The following is a 20,451-nucleotide window of genomic DNA, read 5'->3' on the forward strand; positions in this document are numbered from 1 at the left end:
CCATGCCATTGATAAACTCACCCTCCAGGGTGGCCACTGTCTCCTCTGTGCAGCCAGATAAAGTCAGTTCTAGGCTGGGACCACTGCCCTCCCCTGTCCCTCTCTCCTTCCCTTCCTCAGTCTGTCTCAGTCTCTTCCTCCAGCTCCCCTCCCTCGCTGGCCTGCTTCAAGTCCTGGCTGCTGTCAGCTGACTTCAGACTGGCTCGGTCCCAAGTGGAGTCGGCATCTCCGATAGAGACCTGGCTAGTGCTGCCCTTGTCGCTCAGCTTCCCCAAGCTCAAAGACACCTGGTCCTGCTCGTTGCCTCCTGCTGGTGAGTTCTGACTCTGCAGTTTCCCCCCAGTAACTCCCCCTGCTCCATTGTTAACGTAGAAGCCATTCTGGAAGTCCTCACCCTCTGAGAGGAACACCTGGTCATTGAAGCTAACACCTGAGGAGTAGTCCACCAGCTCTGGATCTCCCCCCACCCCTACAACCCCAGCCCCTCCACTGCCCCCTCCCACCTTCCCACTCACAGAGCCTGAGGATGGCCTGCCTTCCTGGTAGTCCTCCTCCTCTCCAAGGTCAAATGCCCCTCCCCTCAGGCCTTTGCTGGCCTCCCTTTGGGGCCCGAAGCCCGAGCTGCAGCTCTCAAAGCCAGAGATTATCTGGAGCACATGTGGCAGGAGGCTGGACAGGAAGGCCTGCAGGCCCAGTCTGATAATCAGCTGCAGAACAAAGCAGTCTGTGTAGAGGTAGAAGCAACCTCTGAGGCACCGCAAGATCTAATGCACACTGACCAGGGGCTTCAGAAGATACTTGGCCGCGTTTCTGGGCCCAAGTACCCTAGAGATGGGCTCAAACAGGTACCAGGCAGCATACACAGCAGTGGACTCCTCTAGCATGAGCGCCAGCACAAAGGGCAGGAGGATCTCCAGCCCCTCAGCTGTGATGACTCCCTGTAACAGTGTCTCCAGCTGCTGCCATAGGTGGACCACATCGCGACTTAGAAGGCTGCAGGTGGTCTCCATCATGAAATGATAGGAGTAGATGAAATGGTAGAGGGCAGGGAAATAGGTGGGGAAAGGCAATGGGGAGAGGATGGGGCTCAGTAACTGACAGGGATTTGGGGGTGGGAGACCCTCATAAATGGGGTCGTATTTAAATAGAAGAGGTGGAGGACAACATGGTTTCTCTACATTGGCTTTGGAGGAGTGCTGCCGTAGATTTAGCAGTGTTTCAAGAGCATGATGCAGTGGCACGTCACGCAGGCTGGCCGAACATAGCTTTATCGCAGCCTGGAAGCGCTCACTCAGGGGGGTGCCTGGTTTCACACCCCGCAGTTTAGACGAGTAGAAGATCTCTGCTATGACGCCAGAGGCTGCATGTCCCTCTGGTAGAGTTCTGCTAGACAGGGGAGACATTGTGGAGCTCCTGTCCTCTCCTTCCTGGAGTCAGATTGGTGCCAGACTTCTGCATGGAGGCTATTCACCAGGAAGTTGTTCAGTTTCTCCAGCTCTTCCAGAGGTTGAAGGGGACTGAAGCCCTCAGGCAGGGTGATCTTGAAGTCATCCGTGCTCCTTGTTTATGGTGCCCCCTCTCTGTAGCATGGCATTGCATATGCCAGAGCCCAGGTGGCATTACCTGATGCCCACTCCCCAGGGACAGAGCTGGGCGACTGGGACACCACCATGGCTGGGTGCTCTCCTCCAGTCTTCCCCCCAGACCTTGCGGTGCTGATGAAAGGTAGAGGGACGGAGGAGGTAGTGGAAGTGCCAGTGGAGGGCCCTCCACTGAGTGAGTCTAGAGCCTCCGTACTGTGTCCTAGCTCTTCATCTCGGTCCATCATGGTCCACCCCGTAGCCTCTGGGACCATTCCGTCCACCATGGCATCTAGCGTTGGGATCTGTAGAGGAGGCACGTTGAGAGAGGAGGGGCCTAGCAGAGGGGGTTCAGGTGGCGAGTACTGGTAAGGTGCAAGGCGGGGTGGGTGGGTGGGGCTGGTCAAACAGCTGGACCACTCCGTACCTGGTCAGATGGGTGTGGTTGTCCACCAGGTGCAGGCACACGTTCTTGCCCTTGTTGGCTTCTTTACCGGACAGCTTGTAGCCGAACGTCAGGTCTATCCAGTAGTGCAGCTGCTGACACCTCTATGCTCTCCAAGAGGCATCTGTGCACCTCGATGAACTCCTCACAGGAGTTACACCACAGGGTAACTTCCAGATCCGGCATGTCAGGGTGGATGGAGCAGAATATGGAGGGATCTGTGTAGAACTCTGGGATACACTCATCCGGGGTCCAGCTCTGGATGCGTTCCATACTGGCTGGGTATTCGTTCGGTTCCCACTGAGAATTGACATGGCTGCACAGCACTGTCTTGGGTGTCTGCCGGGCCCTGTAGACATAGTAGGTGATGTCTGATAACACGTCTGGGATGTGATGGGGCACGTGTAGGTGTTCAGACAGCCCTGAACCACCGGCTCCTACAGACCCACCCAGACCCAGGTCTCCTATTATACTGCCTGCCCCACCTCCGTTAGCCACCGCTGCTGCAAGGGCCTCTTTGGTCATCTCATAGGTAAAGCCCAGCCGCTTGTCTCCTTTGTTCAGCCTGAACTTGGACCGTCTGAGGTCCTGGAACCTCCCATATGGCACAGTGAAGTCCACCACCCAGGGCAGGACCGGGTGGTAGTTAGGGTCTCCCTCCCGCCGTCCAGCTAACTTGTTCAGCTCCATCAGGTAGCAGAAGTTGCTGACTCTACCATGGACCCAGTCCAGGACCAAGGACTTGAGCTCATCAAAACAATCTCTACACAGCCTCTTATCACGGTTACACCTGAGCTCTGATCCCTCGCCTTGAAGCTTCTTGGAACTTTTGCCTCTGTAACATAGCAGTCAGCCTCTCTGTCCTCCCCCAGCTTTTCATAATGGGCCAGGTTGACCTTGAGGTGGCTGCAGAGCTGCTCGTCCACCTCTATGTCCTGCAGGGAAAGATCTCCACCGGACAGCCCCGACGCCTGTCAGGCCCGCAACGCGATCAGTAACTGGTAGAGGATGAACCGCACTTTAGCATGGCTGTTGGCCAGCTTGGCTGGGCTGTAGCTGACGATGTCGTGGAGTGAGTACTGGGTGTAAGGGAGAACCACGTAGAGCATCTCTGCTGACTCCAGTAGGCACTCAGCAGAGAGGACGTTAGGACACAGTTGGTCTGAGGGGTGCTTAGTGAAGGAGGAAGAGCTGGTTGGGGAGAATGGGTTGTCTTTGTCCTTGTCTCTGGCAGGGGAGAGGGATGAGACGAACGTAGAGCAGAAGAGCTTTTGCAGCGCTTGGCACAAAGCATCTATGGCTGCTACATGCATCTGTTCTGTAGCCCCTGCATAGTGCTACACGTGGCTGTGATGAGCCTCGCACCACAGGTTTCTGTGAAAGGACCAAAACAGATGAATACCGTAACGACTCTCAACCATGTTTTATCACACATTCATAAATGTATTACATTTTCAGGCCAAAATTTTACAATTCATTTATTAGGAGTTTCACATTTTAACTACTTATATCTAAGTGCTTAAAATACTGTATAATGCTGTTATTTCGCAATTAAAGTTGACCCCCAAAAAATATTTACGCAATTAACTGGAATACCTGAAATTATGTTGTGATACCCCCTGCATGGTCTTCATGAAAGAATCCTGGGAGACTAGTTGACAGCCTGGATCCCTTGCCAGCCTGTAGCTCAGCTTGCTTTTCCTCAAGCCCTGGATGCACACACAGGGCCAGCCAGGAGGCAGCTTCACCAGGGAGCGCTAGAGGTAGGTGCGAATCTCAGGCTCACTGGCGCTCTCTGAACGGGCACAACGGATGACCCACCTCTCCCTTAGGCCCATCACCCAGCGGGTGGGGCCCTGGACCCAGCTGCCAACGGTCCAACCCTAGGTCCTTCCCTACAGCCGACACTAGCCACTCCATGGTGACCTACTCCTCCAGGTCTGACAGACAGACACACTGTCCTACTGTCCTCCCAATGGCTCCCTCCAGCACAGAGGATGACTCTCTCACTCTTCCATTGAAGAAGGAAGTGTCTGATGATGTTTCCTGTGAAACATTTGAAATAGAATATAAATTACCAAGTTGCATTACAATATTAAACAAAATTTTGGTAAGATGAACCTGGTTAACGGTTGAAAAAAATACAAGTCTACATAGAAACCAGACTTTCATTAATTTTACACTAAACCAACGAGTGAGCTTGTCCAGGGGTGGTGCTGCTGACATGAATGATAGCAAAGCTGCTACTGCTTATTATCTACCCTGTTGCCTATTCAATTTGACCCTACCCGTATGTACTGTACAGTGTACATATCTACCTCAATTACCACGTACCCCTGCACATCGACTCAGTACTGGTACCCTGTGTATATAGCCATGTTATCATTACTCATGGTGCATTTATTTGTTGCGGGGTGGCATGTAGCCTAGTGGTTGGAGTGTTGGGCCAGTAACCGAAAGGTTGCTAGATCGAATCCCCGAGCTGACAAGGTAAAAAAAAAAAATCGTTCTACACCTGAACGAGGCAGTAAAAAATAATTAGTTTAACTAGGCAAGTCAGTTAAGAACAAACATTTAAAAAAATAAAACCTGTTGTTTACAAAGCATGTGACAAATAAAATGTGAGGTTGAGAGGATGTGAATTTTTACACTCAACTCACATGACTCTCCTACTGCCAAGAAGAAAATAGATCCAGCCAGCTAATCAACACAAGTGCAACAAGTGAAAGCTCAGTGGAAGAAGACAATATGAAGATGAGAGCTGCAGATTATCATGCCACTTCATCTTCCACTAAGCCATTGGACAGGCAGTAGGAGCCATGGGAGCAGAGCTTAGCCTAACGGAGACGAGAAGGGTCTATCTGCAGAACGTGTTTACTACATGGCACGCGTCACTTACTACTGCCATTGAGCGGCTAGTTAGCTGGGACAGGGTTTCCCATTGAGGCTGCTAGCTAGCTAGGACAGGGTTTCCCAGTGAGGCTGCTAGCTAGCTGGGACAGGGTTTCCCAGTGAGGCTGCTAGCTAGCTAGGACAGGGTTTCCCAGTGAGGCTGCTAGCTAGCTAGGACAGGGTTTCCCAGTGAGGCTGCTAGCTAGCTAGGACAGGGTTTCCCATTGAGGCTGCTAGCTAGCTAGGACAGGGTTTCCCAGTGAGGCTGCTAGCTAGCTAGGACAGGGTTTCCCAGTGAGGCTGCTAGCTAGCTAGGACAGGGTTTCCCAGTGAGGCTGCTAGCTAGCTAGGACAGGGTTTCCCAGTGAGGCTGCTAGCTAGGAAAGGGTTTCCCCATTGTGGCTGCTAGCTAGCTAGGACAGGGTTTCCCATTGAGGCTGTTAGCTAGCTAGGACAGGGTTTCGCATTGAGGCTGCCAGCTAGCTAGGACAGGGCTTCCCAGTGAGGCTGCTAACTAGCTAGGACAGGGTTTCCCAGTGAGGCTGCTAGCTAGGAAAGGGTTTCCCCATTGTGGCTGCTAGCTAGCTAGGACAGGGTTTCACATTGAGGCTGTTAGCTAGCTAGGACAGGGTTTCGCATTGAGGCTGCCAGCTAGCTAGGACAGGGTTTCCCATTGAGGCTACCAGTTAGCTAGGACAGGGTTTCCCATTGAGGCTGCTAACTAGCTAGGACAGGGTTTCCCATTGAGGCTGCTAGCTAGCTAGGACAGGGTTTCCCATTGAGGCTGCTAGCTAGCTAGGACAGGGTTTCCCATTGAGGCTGCTAGCTAGCTAGGACAGGGTTTCCCATTGAGGCTGCTAGCTAGCTAGGACAGGGTTTCCCATTGAGGCTGCTAGCTAGCTGGGACAGAGTTTCGCATTGAGGTGTTAGTTAGGACAGGGTTTGAGGGAAAACAGCGCTCAGAATGCGGGGCCGAAGGACACTGTGTACCGGTGTCGCCTAGCTAGCAGCCTCCTTCGGTGGGGTTTTTCGGTGGGTGGCATCACGTTACCGCCACTTACTGTGCCGGAGTGGGCAAGACAGCGCCAGCCTCCTCAATGGCAGTGGGCGCGGCATATAGTAAGTGATACCGAATGTCGTGGGAGTGGCATGTAACAACCGTTATTGAACTGGACTGGTACCAGAGACGGAAGAGGAAGCGAGACACCCCACTAGCGGTTCAATGCAAATCAATTAATTAAGTAGACCAGACCCAGCCAGGTACTATTGCATTGGTGTCTAGGGGATACACACCGCGTTAAGTAGACCGGAATTTGTTTTTATTATTACGGTAAACAGCCTAAATACACAGCAGAATTAACTACCTTCATATATCCACCATCTTTGCTGGTACAAGCAATGTCAGTGTTGTGAGCTAACTAGCTAAAAGTCTTCAATTTCAGTCTCCGAGTCGTACGACACTTTATAGTAATGCATACAAATAAATTGCAATGCATTCAGCGAGAGACTCGCTAGCTATCTGAAAAAAATAGGACGGGATAAATTTAGCTAACAATTTAATTAACTAGCTGCAGATCTCAGCTAGCAAGGTCAACAACTAGCTAACTTTTCTTATATGAACTCCTCACGTACCTGTGACAGTACCTAATACAACGTCAGGTTCCATACTGAGTCTGAAATTAATTGGGATGTTCTATTTGAGCAGATGCACAAGTGTATTCTTTAAGAAGCAACTTGTCAGCCAAGGATGTTTTGAATTCGACAACTCACGTGACCCTATTCCGTGCACGCGCATGTGATTCCTTCAAACGAGTTGTCGAAAATGTACATTCTCTGTGTGTAGACTATTACTTCTGTGGTATATTGGCGATTACACAATTTAATGTGCATCCCACCACATACTATGCGGGATGGTAACAGGATCCCCCCCCAAAACTGAACTACCAAAATAAATACACTTTTGTTAAAAATAAAAAAATAAACTGACCTGATCCCTACACAGGCTCACCGGGAACATGAAAGGGCGGGTCTTCCGGCGCCAGTACGCCTTCCGATGTAAAATCCTTGTGTGCCAAAAACTTTTCTGCTGCTGCTACAGTAATGTCTAGTTTCTTAGACTTCTTTAAGACTTGTGCTGTACAGTATATACTGTAACAATGAACGCAACAAAATCCACCTTTAACACACATGGTATCTTTTATCTGGCAGCAAACATTTACTACAGTTTTGCCACCAATTTCCATCACCCTTACAGTGGCTTGCGGAACTATTCACCCCCTTGGTATTTTTCCTATTTTGTTGCCTTACAACCTGGAATTAAAATGGATTTTGGGAGGGTTTGTATCATTTGATATACACAACATGCCTACCACTTTGAAGATGCTAAATATTTTTTATCATTAAACAAACAAGAAATAAGACAAAAAAACAGAACTTGAGCGTGCATAACTATTCACCTCCCACAAAGTCAATACTTTGTAGAGCCACGTTTTGTAGCAATTACTGCTGCATGTCTCTTGGGGTATGCCTCTATAAGCTTGGAATATCTCGCCACCGAGATTTTTGCTCATTCTTCTAGGCAAAACTGCTCCCGCTCCTTCAAGTTGGATGGGTTCTGCTGATTTACAGCAATCTTTAAGTCGTACCACAGATTCTCAATTGGATTGAGGTCTGGGCTTTGACTAGGCCATTCCAAGACATTTAAATGTTTCCCCTTAAACCACTCGAGTGTTACTTTAGCAGTATGCTTAGGGTCATTGTCCTGCTGGATGATGAACCTCCATCCTAGTCTCAAATCTCTGGAAAACTGAAACAGGTTTCCCTCAAGAATTTCCCTGTATTTAGCACCATGCATCATTCCTTCAATTCTGACCAGTTTCCCAGTCTGACCAGAGTACCTTCTTCCATATGTTTGGGGAGTCTCCCACATGCCTTTTGGAGAACACCAAACATGTTTGCTTATTTTGTTCTTTAAGCAAGGGCTTTTTTCTGGCCACTCTTCCATAAAGCCCAGCTCTGTGGAGTGTACGGCTTAAAGTGGTCCTATGGACAGATACTCCGATCTCCGCTGTGGAGCTTTGTAGCTCCTTCAGGGTTATCTTTGGTCTCTTTGTTGCCTCTCTGAGTAATGCCCTCTTTGCCTGGTCCGTGAGTTTTGGTGGGCGGCCCTCTCTTGGCAGGTTTGTTGTGGTGCCATATTCTTTCAATTTTTTAATAATGGATTTAATGGTGCTCTGTGGGATGTTCAAAGTTTCTGATATTTTTTTATAACCCAACCCTGATCTGTACTTCTCCACAACTTTGTCCCTGACCTGTTTGGCAAGCTCCTTGGTCTTCATAATGCTGCTTGCTTAGTGGTGTTGCAGACTCTAGGGCCTTTCAGACAAGTGTATATATACTGAGATCATGTGACAGATTATGTGACACTTAAATAAAGTCCACCTGTGTGCAATCTAACTAATTATGTGACTTCTGAAGGTAATTGGTTGCACCAGATCTTATTCAGGGACTTCATAGCAAAAGGGGTGAATACAAATGAACGCACCACTTTTAATTTTTTTATTTTTTTTTGTAACTTTTGAAACAAGTTATTTTTTCATTTCACTTCACCAATTTGGACTATTTTGTATGTCCATTACATGAAATCCAAATAAAAATCAATTAAAAATTACAGGTTGTAATGCAACAAAATAGGAAAAATGCCAAGACACCAACTCAGTTGAAAACCGATCAGTTGAGCACAAAATGGGAGGGGCATCGACCTGGATCCGACCGGGAGAAACAGTGGATGTCAGCACGTTTTCTAAGCAACGCTCTCAAACAGCGCACTCTAATCCAGTGAAGGGGACAGGCTACTTGACAACAGATCAAGTTGAGGAGGCAGAACTGCTATTGCCTAAAGGCTCCAGCACAGTCAGAAATCACCAGTCAGAAAAGGACTTGGGACTTTTTACTGTGTGAAACCTTACATGGTCATGGTGACATGTAACGGGAAAAGATAAAGATGGAGATAGATACTGGTACTGCCATGTCTATTATCTCAGAGAAGCTGTACAACAGCAGATTTAAGAAGCATAAACTGTGATGTTTTGAGAACTTACTCAGCTCAGCCGATTCAGTTATTGGGACAGCTTGAGGTTAAAGTGAAATGTGGTGCTCAGATGTTACCACTACCTCTATTAGTGTCAAAAGGGAAGGGTCCTACGCTAATGGGGAGGAACTGGATTCAGCACCTCAAATTAGATTGGTCAAGAGTGAACCATGTGTCAGACCCAGTTGCCAGCTGTGTGATAAATATGCTGAGGTGTTTAGTGGTGAACTGGGTGTGGTAAAGGGAGTTAAGCCAAAATTCAAGTGTCAGAGAAAGCTGTTCCAAAGTTTTGTAAGGCTTGACCTGTGCCTTATGCACTCAGAGAGGCAGTAGACAAACAGCTTATAGAGCTAGAAAAACAAGGAGTGATCACACCCATAGAATACAGTGAATGGGCAGCACCTATAGTTTGCGTTCTAAAGACAAACGGGGGTGTCAGAATATGTCATGATTACAAGGTGACTGTAAATGCATGGGTGGATGTGGACCAGTACCCCTTACCAAAGACCCAGGACTCGTTTGCTACTTTAACCGGGAGTAAACAGTTCACAAAGTTAGAACTTACACAGGCCTACCAGCAAGTGGAGGTAGATCAAGAGTCAAAGCATTTCCTGACTATAAACACGTTGAAGGGTTTTTACCAGATTAATAGACTGCCTTATGGAGTATCAAGCGTTCCAGGTGTATTCCAATGTATTATAGACCAGGTCTTACAGGGTTTACCTGGGGTTGTGTGCTTTCTAGATGACATTATCACAGGGAAATTGGCAGACGACCACTTACAGAACTTTAAAGCAGTGTTAAAGAGGCTGCAAGAGCATGGGTTAAGAGTAAACAGGGACAAGTATGCATTTTTTCAGTCGTGTCACTTACTTAGGTCACAGGATAGACGAACAGGGGCTACATCCAGTGCAGGACAAGACTGAAGCCATAGCAAAGACTCCAGTGCCAACTAACGTGACAGAGCTCAGAGCATATCTAGCTTTACTTACCTACTATGGCAATGTCATGGGGGGGCAGAGAGAAATCCAAACTATCGAGTGTCATTTTTAGATGTACTTCCCATTTTAGCTAAGGACATAGCCAGGGAAACTACCAAGGACAAGGGTTTGGCAAAAGTGAAGCACTTCACACTTACAGGGTGGCCTAACCATGTTACTGATCCTGAACGAAAGCCTTGTTGGGTGAGAAGGGATGAGCTCACTGTAGAAAGTGATTGTGTGTTACGGGGTATGAGAGCGGTGGTGAAGGCTACTCTACAGAGGTACCTACTGAAGGAGCTACATGAAAACCACGGGGGCATGGTCAAAATGAAAGCTCTTTCAAGGAGTCACTTTTGGAGGCCCAGGTTAGACTCAGACATAGAAGACATGGTAAGGAGATGCCAGGTGTGTCAGTCTAATAGACATATGCCGAACCTTGCACCAGTGCATCCTTGGAAATGGCCTGAGAGGCCCTGGCAGCGCATCCATATAAACTCAGCAAAAAAAGAAACGTCCTCTCACTGTCAACTGCGTTTATTTTCAGCAAACTTAACATGTGTAAATATTTGTATGAACATAAGATTCAACAACTGAGACATAAACTGAACAAGTTCCACAGACGTGACTAACAGAAATGGAATAATGTGTCCCTGAACAAAGGGGGGTCAAAATCAAAAGTAACAGTCAGTATCTGGTGTGGCCACCAGCTGCATTAAGTACTGCAGTGCATCTCCTCCTCATGGACTGCACCAGATTTGCCAGTTCCTGCTGTGAGATGTTACCCCACTCTTCCACCAAGGCACCTGCAAGTTCCTGGACATTTCTGGGGGGGGAATGGCCCTAACCCTCACCCTCTGATCCAACAGGTCCCAGACGTGCTCAATGGGATTGAGATCCGGGCTCATCGCTGGCCATGGCAGCACTGACATTCCTGTCTTGCAGGAAATCACGTACAGAACGAGCAGTATGGCTGGTGGCATTGTCATGCTAGAATGTCATGTCAGGATGAGCCTGCAGGAAGGGTACCACATGAGGGAGGAGGATGTCTTCCCTGTAACGCACAGCGTTGAGATTGGCTGCAATGACAACAAGCTCAGTCCGATGATGCTGTGACACACTGCCCCAGACCACGACGGACCCTCCACCTCCAAATCGATCCCACTCCAGAGTACAGGCCTCGGTGTAACGCTCATTACTTTCGACGATAAACGAGATTCCGACCATCACCTGCTGGTGAGACAAAACCGCGACTCGTCAGTGAAGAGAACTTTTTGCTAGTCCTGTCTGGTCCAGCGACGGTGGGTTTGTGCCGATAGGCGACGTTGTTGCCGGTGATGTCTGGTGAAGACCTGCCTTACAACAGGCCTACAAGCCCTCAGTCCAGCCTCTCTCAGCCTATTGCGGGCAGTCTGAGCACTGATGGAGGGATTGTGTGATCCTGGTGTAACTCTGGCAGTTGTTGTTGCCATCCTGTACCTGTCCCGCAGGTGTGATGTTCGGATGTACCGATCCTGTGCAGGTGTTGTTACACGTGGTCTGCCACTGCGAGGACAATCAGCTGTCTGTCCTGTAGCGCTGTCTTAGGCGTCTCACAGTACGGACATTGCAATTTATTGCCCTGGCCACATCTGCAGTCCTCATGTCTCCTTGCAGCATGCCTAAGGCACGTTCACGCAGATGAGCAGGGGCCCTGGGCATCTTTCTTTTGGTGTTATTCCAGAGTCAGTAGAAAGGCCTCTTTAGTGTCCTAAGTTTTCATAACTGTGACATTAATTGCCTACTGTCTGTAAGCTGTTAGTGTCTTAACGACCGTTCCACAGGTGCATGTTCATTAATTGTTTGTGGTTCATTGAACAAGCATGGGAAACAGTGTTTAAACCTTTACAATGAAGATCTGTGAAGTTATTTGGATTTTTATGAATTATCTTTGAAAGACTGGGTCCTGAAAAAGGGACGTTTCTTTTTTTGCTGAGTTTAGATTTTGCTCAAAAGGGAAAGCACCAGTTCTTAGTAGTTACGGATGCATACTCACGCTGGCCAGAAGTAAAGTGTATGAGTAATACTTCAGCTACAGCCACGGTAGAGACACTCCGGGGAATGTTATCAGCCTACGGGTTAGTTGAGGAGTGTGTTTCAGACAATGGGCCACAGCTGGTGTTAAAAGAGATGGAGACATTCTTCCAGTTGAATGGGGTGAAACACATCAAGTCAACTCCGTATCATGCGGCTTCAAATGGCGCAGCAGAGCGACTTGTACAGAAATCTAAAACAGGCTCTAGAAAAGGACAAGTCATCAGGACAGTCTGTACAGCATAGTGTGGACAACATTCTGTTTGCCTACAGGAATACGCCACATGCCACAACTGGAAAAATTCCAGCAGAGTTGTTCCTAAAATGACAGGTTAGAACGAGGTTATCACTGGTTAAACACAGTTTTTAAGCTGACATGCAGTCTAAGATACAGGACAAGGGGGTCGGCAAGCGTCTTTGTTTTTTTCATTCAGAACAAACAGTGCTTGTCCGAGATTACCAGGGAGGAGAGAGGGAGAAATGGATACCCGGGTTTGTGAATAGGGTACTTGGTCCTGTAACCTACTTAGTGCAGACTGAGGGAAAATTGTGTAAGAAGCATGTGGATCAAATGATGATGCAACACAATGAAAGAGAAGACCTGAATGTGTCAGAGTGGAACATTTCTGATTGGGACCAGGGAACAACGACTGTGACAGGCATGCATACAGAGACACAGATTGTGCCAGGCTGTGTGCCTGAGGGCCCTAAGCGTAATGAGAGGCCAAAAAGGGTCAGAAGGCCTCCGGACCAATTGGATCTGTTAACAGGTTGTATATGAGTTGATAAGTGAAAAACTGTTTTGGAAAACTCATGATGTTCATCAAGGATGTTTTCAAAGGAAGTGAGAATTTCCAGGGAGGAGTGTGGTGTATTGAGAAATGTATTATGTGTTAATGAGTTTAGATGTAAAATGGTTGCAAATAGCCAATGGGATTTGAATGCAGGTGTTGAGTTATTTGAATTAACAAATGATAATGGGGTTTCCGTTCCTGCATTGAAGTGATTTGATTACGAGATGCAAGGTCGGTAAAAGTTCAATGATGCACAGTGCCTTGCAAAAGTGTTCACCCACTTGGTGTTTTTCCTATTTTTGTTGCATTACAACCTGCAATTTTAAATGAATTTTTATTTGGATTTCATGTAATGGACTTACAAAATAGTCCAAATTGGTGAAGTGAAATGAAAAATATTACCTGTTTAAAAAAATTCTACAAAATATAACATTGAAAAGTGGTGCATGCATATGTTTTCACCCCTTTTGCTATGAAGCCCCTAAATAAGATCTGGTTCAACCAATTACCTTCAGAAGTCACATAAGTTAGATTGCACACAGGTGGACTTTATTTAAGTGTCACATGATCTCAGTATATATACACCTGTTTGAAAGGCCCCAGAGTCTACAAAACCACAAGCAAGGGGCACCACCAAGCAAGCAGCACTATGAAGACCAAGGAGCTCTCCAAACAGGTCAGGGACAAAGTTGTGGAGAAGTACAGATCAGGGTTGCATTATAAAAAAATATACGAAACTTTGAACATCCCACGGAGCACCATTAAATACATTTTTTTTTAATTGAAAGAATATGGCACCACAACAAACCTGCCAAGAGAGGGCCGCCCACCAAAACTCATGGACCAGGCAAGGAGGGCATTCATCAGAGAGGCAACAAAGAGACCAAAGATAACCCCGAAGGAGCTGCAAAGCTCCATAGCGGCGATTGGAGTATCTGTCCATAGGACCACTTCAAGCCGTACACTCCACAGAGCTGGGCTTTACGGAAGAGTGGCCAGAAAAAAATAAGCAAACATGTTTGGTGTTCATCAAAAGGCATGTGGGAGACTCCCCAAACATATGGTAGAAGGAACTCTGGTCAGATGAGACTAAAATTGAGCTTTTTGGCAATCAAGGAAAACGCTATGTCTGGTGCAAACCCAACACCTCTCCTCACCCCGGGATCACCATCCCCACAGTGAAGCATGGTGGTGGCAGCATCATGCTGTGGGGATATTTTTCATCGGCAGGGACTGGGAAGCTGGTCAGAATTGAAGGAATAATGCATGGCACTAAATGCAGGGAAATTCTCTAGGGAAACTGGTTTCAGTCTTCCAGAGATTTGAGACTTGGACGGAGGTTCACCTTCCAGCAGGACAATGACCCTAAGCATACTGCTAAAGCAACAGTCGAGTGGTTTAAGGGGAAACATTTAAATGTCTTGGAATGGCCTAGTCAAAGCCCAGACCTCAATCCAATTGAGAATCTGTGGTATGACTTAAAGATTGCTGTACATCAGCAGAACCCATCCAACTTGAAGGAGCTGGAGCAGTTTTGCATTGAAGAATGAGCAAAAATCTCGGTGGCGAGATATACCAAGCTTATAGAGGCATACCCCAAGAGACATGCAGCAGTAATTGCTACAAAAGGTGGCTCTACAAAGTATTGACTTTGTGGGAGGTGAATAGTTATGCACGCTCAAGTTCTGTTTTTTTGTCTTATTTCTTGTTTGTTTCATGATAAAAAATATTTAGCATCTTCAAAGTGGTAGGCATGTTGTGTATATCAAATGATACAAACCCTCCCAAAATCCATTTTAATTCCAGGTTGTAAGGCAACAAAATAGGAAAAATGTCAAGGGGGTGAATACTTAAGCAAGCCACTGTATTGGAGAGTTGGGCCAAAGACACTGTATAGAGTAGTCGACTGTAATGTGTTAAGGTGAACATTAAATAAATCTGTTCCGTTTTTTATAAGTACGCTTTGGAGTTTTCAGTAAAAGATCCTAGCATCTTAGGATGCAACAAACCACACCAGGAATTATCTTCAGGTATTCAACCTGAACACCCGTCGTCACCCCTGAGATGACTCCTTTGACGGGTGCTCTACTCCGATGTTCAAACCATAAAACCTCTGTTGTCCGGATTCTTTTGAGGCCCACTGCTGTCTTCTTCTGCTTGTCAGAAATACAATTAATCAAAATAAAACCACTACTGGTCACTGACAGACTCCACTTTTCCAAGCACATACTTCCCCATTTGACACCTCAAACGGTTTCCCATCCTTACCACAGATAACGTTAGACCAATGAGAATTAGAGCATCTTTGTCCTTACTCAACAACCGCATTCCAACAAGAAGCGATTCATTATTTACACACGTATCCTCCACTCCAATTACTTGAACATATAGGCCTATTTGTTGTGCATGGTCCCTAATTTATAAACCTGAGATTTCTCAAAGAAGTTTTGCCAAAACATATACTGAACAAAAATATAAATGCAACATTTTCAACAATTTTACTGAGTTACAGTTCATATAAGGACATGAGTTAATTGAAATGCATTCATTAGGCCCTGATCCAGGGGTGCAACTTTTTTTCCACATTCTGAAATTGCATCTTTGTCCCCCGCCAGTTTTATCATGCTGATGTGATACAAAACGAGGCAACGGTGTGCTTTAGGACCATGCGGACGCCTCCGAGAGAAATGCTGATTTACAGGGATGTAAACAAATTTATGAGTATGGCAAAAATTATGTTATTTCAGCTGATGAAACATGTTTACATTTTTGTTCAGTATATTTGCACATGACACTATTTGTTGGATTGGGTGGCTGGTAGCCTAGTGGTTAGAGCATTGGGACAGTAACCGGAAGATTGCTGGATGAATCCCCGAGATGACAAGGTAAAAATATGTCATTCTGCCCCTGAGCATGGCAGTCAATGGGAGACACAACTCCCATTACATTGACTCCAATCAATGTAAAAAAAAATATGGTCTGTGTTTTAGGAGGGGCGGACATACCATTAGGCAGCAAAGGCGATCACACCATCAGGGGGCTTCGTGAACTTGGCATTATTTTGTTTAATAATACATTATTTCTTGTGGCAAATGGATCAGTTTTCCTTTTAGCTCCAGCTTTTAAACGGTAGGGGCTATAATGACCCCGTGCCAGAAAGCTAATACTCTCAGGGACACGCACGTATTCTAAGACGCTCACAAGCAATGTAGGACACGCTAGAAGGGACTGTGACAACACTGCAGAAGGTGTAAAGTAACTAATAAACAATATATGGGCTGGGCATCTGCCTGTGGCCTCCAAATCACTAAAATACAATTTATGCTCTGCTCAGCGAAGCACAATAAATATGAATGTCCCGACTTCTTCAGAAGCCATATCACCGTAAATGCTGCATGCAGACTCCAGATTGACCATGCAGCGCCTTGTTTTCATTCAACAAAGATGGTTGTCATAAATGTTGCAGGATTTTCTAATATAAGGAGCAGCTATTCATATACAACTGTTATTTTGTGTCTTCTTATAAAGCAATTTTAGACATTGCAATGCCTTTAATATATAAACACTTTTTTACACGTTTAACCAAAGTTACATAGAGGCCCGTTGGTTCGTCAAGCTGTTCTAAGGTCCGTTTTTTATTTTACCCCCTGTTGCTAAAGGTGGTCTTGGCGAGTGTAAACTGATCCTAAATCTATAAAAGAAACCGGAAGACTTAGCAGTAAATGACGCGATGACGTCATGAACAGTTCGCGCGTTCAGGGATACATTTCGCGCCACAGACGCAACACTGGCACTGTAGAAGTTAGATTGTCCTCGCTGAGTTATAACATACATTTTCACCCTACATAGCTATAAACTCCGCTTCAACATGGCTAACATGCTGACAAAGGGAGCGATAGAGGTAGGTGGTGACATTTTATGACATCCCAGAAAACATGCAAACAAAGTGTTCCCAGGATTGAGGAAGATGGTTTTCAGACGGGGACTGTCTGCACTGAGTGTTGACTTGCTGCTTTGTAGAACTAGCCACAATGCTAACTTACGTTAACTAGCGTCTATATATATTTTTAATCTGTCTCAAGCTGTGTTCTACTCTTTCAACAGGCCCTAACCAAAGGCTCGAATGATGTACAAAACCCCATACTTCAATTAGTGGTGAGTATGAATGGATGTGGAAGTAGCTAGCTAACGTTAGCTAGCTAACTTTAGCGAACTTGTTAGTTGGCCAAGTTAATAGGGCCAACTGTTGAAGAATGACTACAGGCATTGTCAACAATGAACTAACTTGGACAGTATGGACATACAACATTTAAGACAAGGATATTCTCCAAGATGGTAATACAGATTTCGACCACTGCTAGATTTTTGTCGACATTGACCAAGATAATTACGACCGCACTCCTGTATTCATATTCTTTCAGAACATCCGGAAAATTGATGGAGGCAGTGGACCAGCCCGCTTTCGTCTGATGATGAGTGATGGACAGCACTCAATGTCCTGTGAGTAGAACTATTCCAAATCCACCCCACCACCTGTTCAAAGTACACACAGAAATGGTTGTAGGGCAGGAGGCAGGTGACCATTACAGGTGGCACATTTTTATTATTATTATTTATTTATTTCACCTTTATTTAACCAGGTAGGCTAGTTGAAAACAAGTTCTCATTTACAACTCCAACCTGGCCAAGATAAAGCAAAGCAGTGCGACACAAACAACAACACAGAGTCACACATGAAATAAACAAACATACAGTCAATAACACAATAGAAAACGTATATTTACAGTGTGTGCAAATGAGGTGAGGTAAGGCAATAAATGGGCCATAGTGCCAAAATAATTACAATCTAGCAATTAAACACTGGAGTGATAGATGTGCAGAAGATGAATGTGCAAGTAGAGATACTGGGGTGCAAAGGAACAAAAATAAATAACAGTTTGGGGATGAGGTTAGATGGGCTATGTACAGGTGCAGTGATCTGTGAGCTGCTCTGACAGCTGGTGCTTAAAGTTAGTGAGTGAGATATGAGTCTCCAGCTTCAGTGATTTATATATATATATATTTTTGCAATTCTTTCCAGTCATTGGCAGCAGAGAACTGGAAGGATAGGTGGCCATAGAGGAATTGGCTTTGGGGGTGGCCAGTGAAATATACCTGCTGGAGCGCGTGCTACGGGTGGGTGCTGCTATGGTGACCAGTGAGCTGAGATAAGGCGGGGCTTTACCTAGCAAAGACTTATAGATGACCTGGAGCCAGTGGGGTTGGCGATGAATATGAAGCGAGCTAAACATGCATACATACATAGCATTGCTTTGTGGTAAAGGCATGCAAAGAAAACTAACGTTTTCTGTTTGGATACTATATGCCAGTATTTTTAATTAATTCATGGTTCAAATTATATTGGATATATATATATATATATATATTGTCAAGGTATCAGTTTAAATTAAAGTCAAGGATATTCTTAATGGAGATGTTAGAGACCTGCCAAATGAAGCTGTTGAGAAACTGCACCCCGTTGTTGTAAATCCATAGTGCAATCCAGTCGTAATCTGAATTACACCAGGAGCTAGACTTCAAAGACAACAGGGTAAATCAAAAGTGGTTTTAGTCTTTTTCCATAGTCTCACCCTGAAAATATCAAGGTAAATCGCAGACCTAAGAAACAGGGGCACTTTGGAGTGCTTTGTGCTGTGAATGTGATTTATGCTGTGGATTGCCTGGGGCAAACCAGCAGGAGGTAGTCAGGATTCAGTAAAAGGAATAGAGAGCTGCAAGTCATCATAGAAAAAAAACATTAATCAATTTCTTCCTTTTAATTTGGCATAGTTTAAGAAGTATTGTGGTAACATAGTCATGAAATAATAAGACCTATTAAGGAACATATTTTTGGGATCAAAATCTTTCCTCATCCCAGACTAGACTGAGCTGCAATTGGCTCTGTTCCATGTTTACTACCAAGGATCGCATGTTGTTTGTATCTGTCAGTGGTGAGGGTTTAGTTGGTCGATGCATATCATCAGCTCTCATAGACAAAGACAGACTAACACAAGCAATGGGCGTGTGCAGTGGGTGGCCACCCTCTACTGCACTGCCGATGTTTGTGTTGGTCTGTCTTGTCTCTAACATCTCTATCCCTCCTGTAGCGTTCATGCTCTCCACCCAGCTCAACCCAATGGCTGAGGACAACCGACTAGCCCCAAACTGTATCTGTCAGCTGAAGAGGAACGTGACTAATGTCTTAAAGGATGGACGGTATGTTGCTTCTATCTTTTGATCTTTTCATGTTTTCCTGCCTACAGAATGACTAACCCTTTTCTTTCCATTTCTATTGGAAACATGGGTTAGGATCAGTTAGGATCACCACTTTGTTTTAAGAATGTGAAATGTCAGAATAATAGTAGAGAGTGATTTATTTAATTTTATTTCTTTCATCACATTCCCAGTGGGTCAGAAGTTTACATACACTCAATTAGTATTTGGTAGCATTGCCTTTAACTTGGGTCAAACGTTTCAGGTAGCCTTCCACAAGCTTCCCACAGTAATTTGGGTGAATTTTGGCCCATTTCTCCTGACAGAGCTGGTGTAACTGAGTCAGGTTTGTAGGCCTCCTTGCTCGCACACGCTTTTTCAATTCTTCCCACAGATTTTCTATAGGATTGAGGTCAGGGCTTTGATGGCCACTCCAATACCTTCACTTTGTTGTCCTTAAGCCATTTTACCACAACTTTGGAAGTATGCTTGAGGTCATTGTCCATTTGGAAGACCCATTTGTGACCAAGCTTTAACTTCCTGACTGTTGTCTTGATGTTGCTTCAATATATCCACATCATTTTCCTACCTCATGATTCCATCTATTTTGTGAAGTGCACCAGTCCCTCCTGCAGCAAAGCACCCCCACAACATGATGCTGCCACCCTCGTGTTTCACGGTTGGGATGGTGTTCTTCGGCTTGCAAGCCTCCCCCTTTTTGCTCCAAACATAACGATGGTCATTATGGCCAAACAGTTCTATTTTTGTTTAATCAGATCAGAGGACATTTCTCCAAGAAGTACGATCTTTGTCTCCATGTGCAGTTGCAAACCGTAGTCTGGCTTTTTTCATGGCGGTTTTGGAGCAGTAGCTTTTTCCTTGCTCAGCGGCCTTTCAGGTTATGTCGATATAGGACTCGTTTTACTGTGGATATAGATACTTTTGTACCTGTTTCCTCCAGCATCTTCACAAGGTCCTTTGCTGTTGTTCTGGGATTGATTTGCACTTTTCGCACCAAAGTACGTTCATCTCTAGGAGACAGACCGCGTCTCCTTCCTGAGCCGTATGACAGCTATAGTTGCGTACTATTGTTTGAACAGATGAACGTGGTACCTTCAGGCGTTTGGATATTGCTCCCAAGGATGAACCAGACTTGTGGAGGTCTACCATTCTTCTTCTGAGGTCTTGGCTGATTTCTTTTGATTTTTCCCATGATGTCAAGCAAAGAGGCACAGAGTTTGAAGGTAGGCCTTGAAATACATCCACAAGTACACCTCCAATTTACTCAAATGATGTCAATCAGAAGCTTCTAAAGCCATGACATTTTCTGGAATTTTCCAAGCTG

General features: G+C 45.7%; 1 protein-coding gene and 1 pseudogene across 2 annotated transcripts in view; one reads left to right on the forward strand and one right to left on the reverse strand.

The window, feature by feature from the left end:
• LOC106581074 (WD repeat-containing protein 81-like) overlaps positions 1-6,898 on the reverse strand; it is a 30,094-nt pseudogene extending 23,196 nt beyond the window's left edge.
• Positions 6,899-15,453: 8,555 nt separating this feature from the next.
• The window catches only part of rfa1 (Replication protein A 70 kDa DNA-binding subunit), a 45,178-nt gene continuing 40,180 nt past the window's right edge, over positions 15,454-20,451 (forward strand). Inside the window, exons 1-4 of one of the 2 annotated variants that reach the window (XM_014162782.2) lie at positions 15,454-15,739; positions 16,959-17,009; positions 17,276-17,354; positions 19,001-19,109. In XM_014162782.2, the coding sequence (XP_014018257.1) occupies positions 15,719-15,739; positions 16,959-17,009; positions 17,276-17,354; positions 19,001-19,109 (260 nt within the window). In that variant the 5' untranslated portion in view covers positions 15,454-15,718. 2 annotated transcript variants of the gene reach the window in all.

This window comes from Salmo salar, chromosome ssa20, assembly GCF_905237065.1.
Source record: "Salmo salar chromosome ssa20, Ssal_v3.1, whole genome shotgun sequence".
Taxonomy (NCBI): Eukaryota; Metazoa; Chordata; class Actinopteri; order Salmoniformes; family Salmonidae; genus Salmo; species Salmo salar.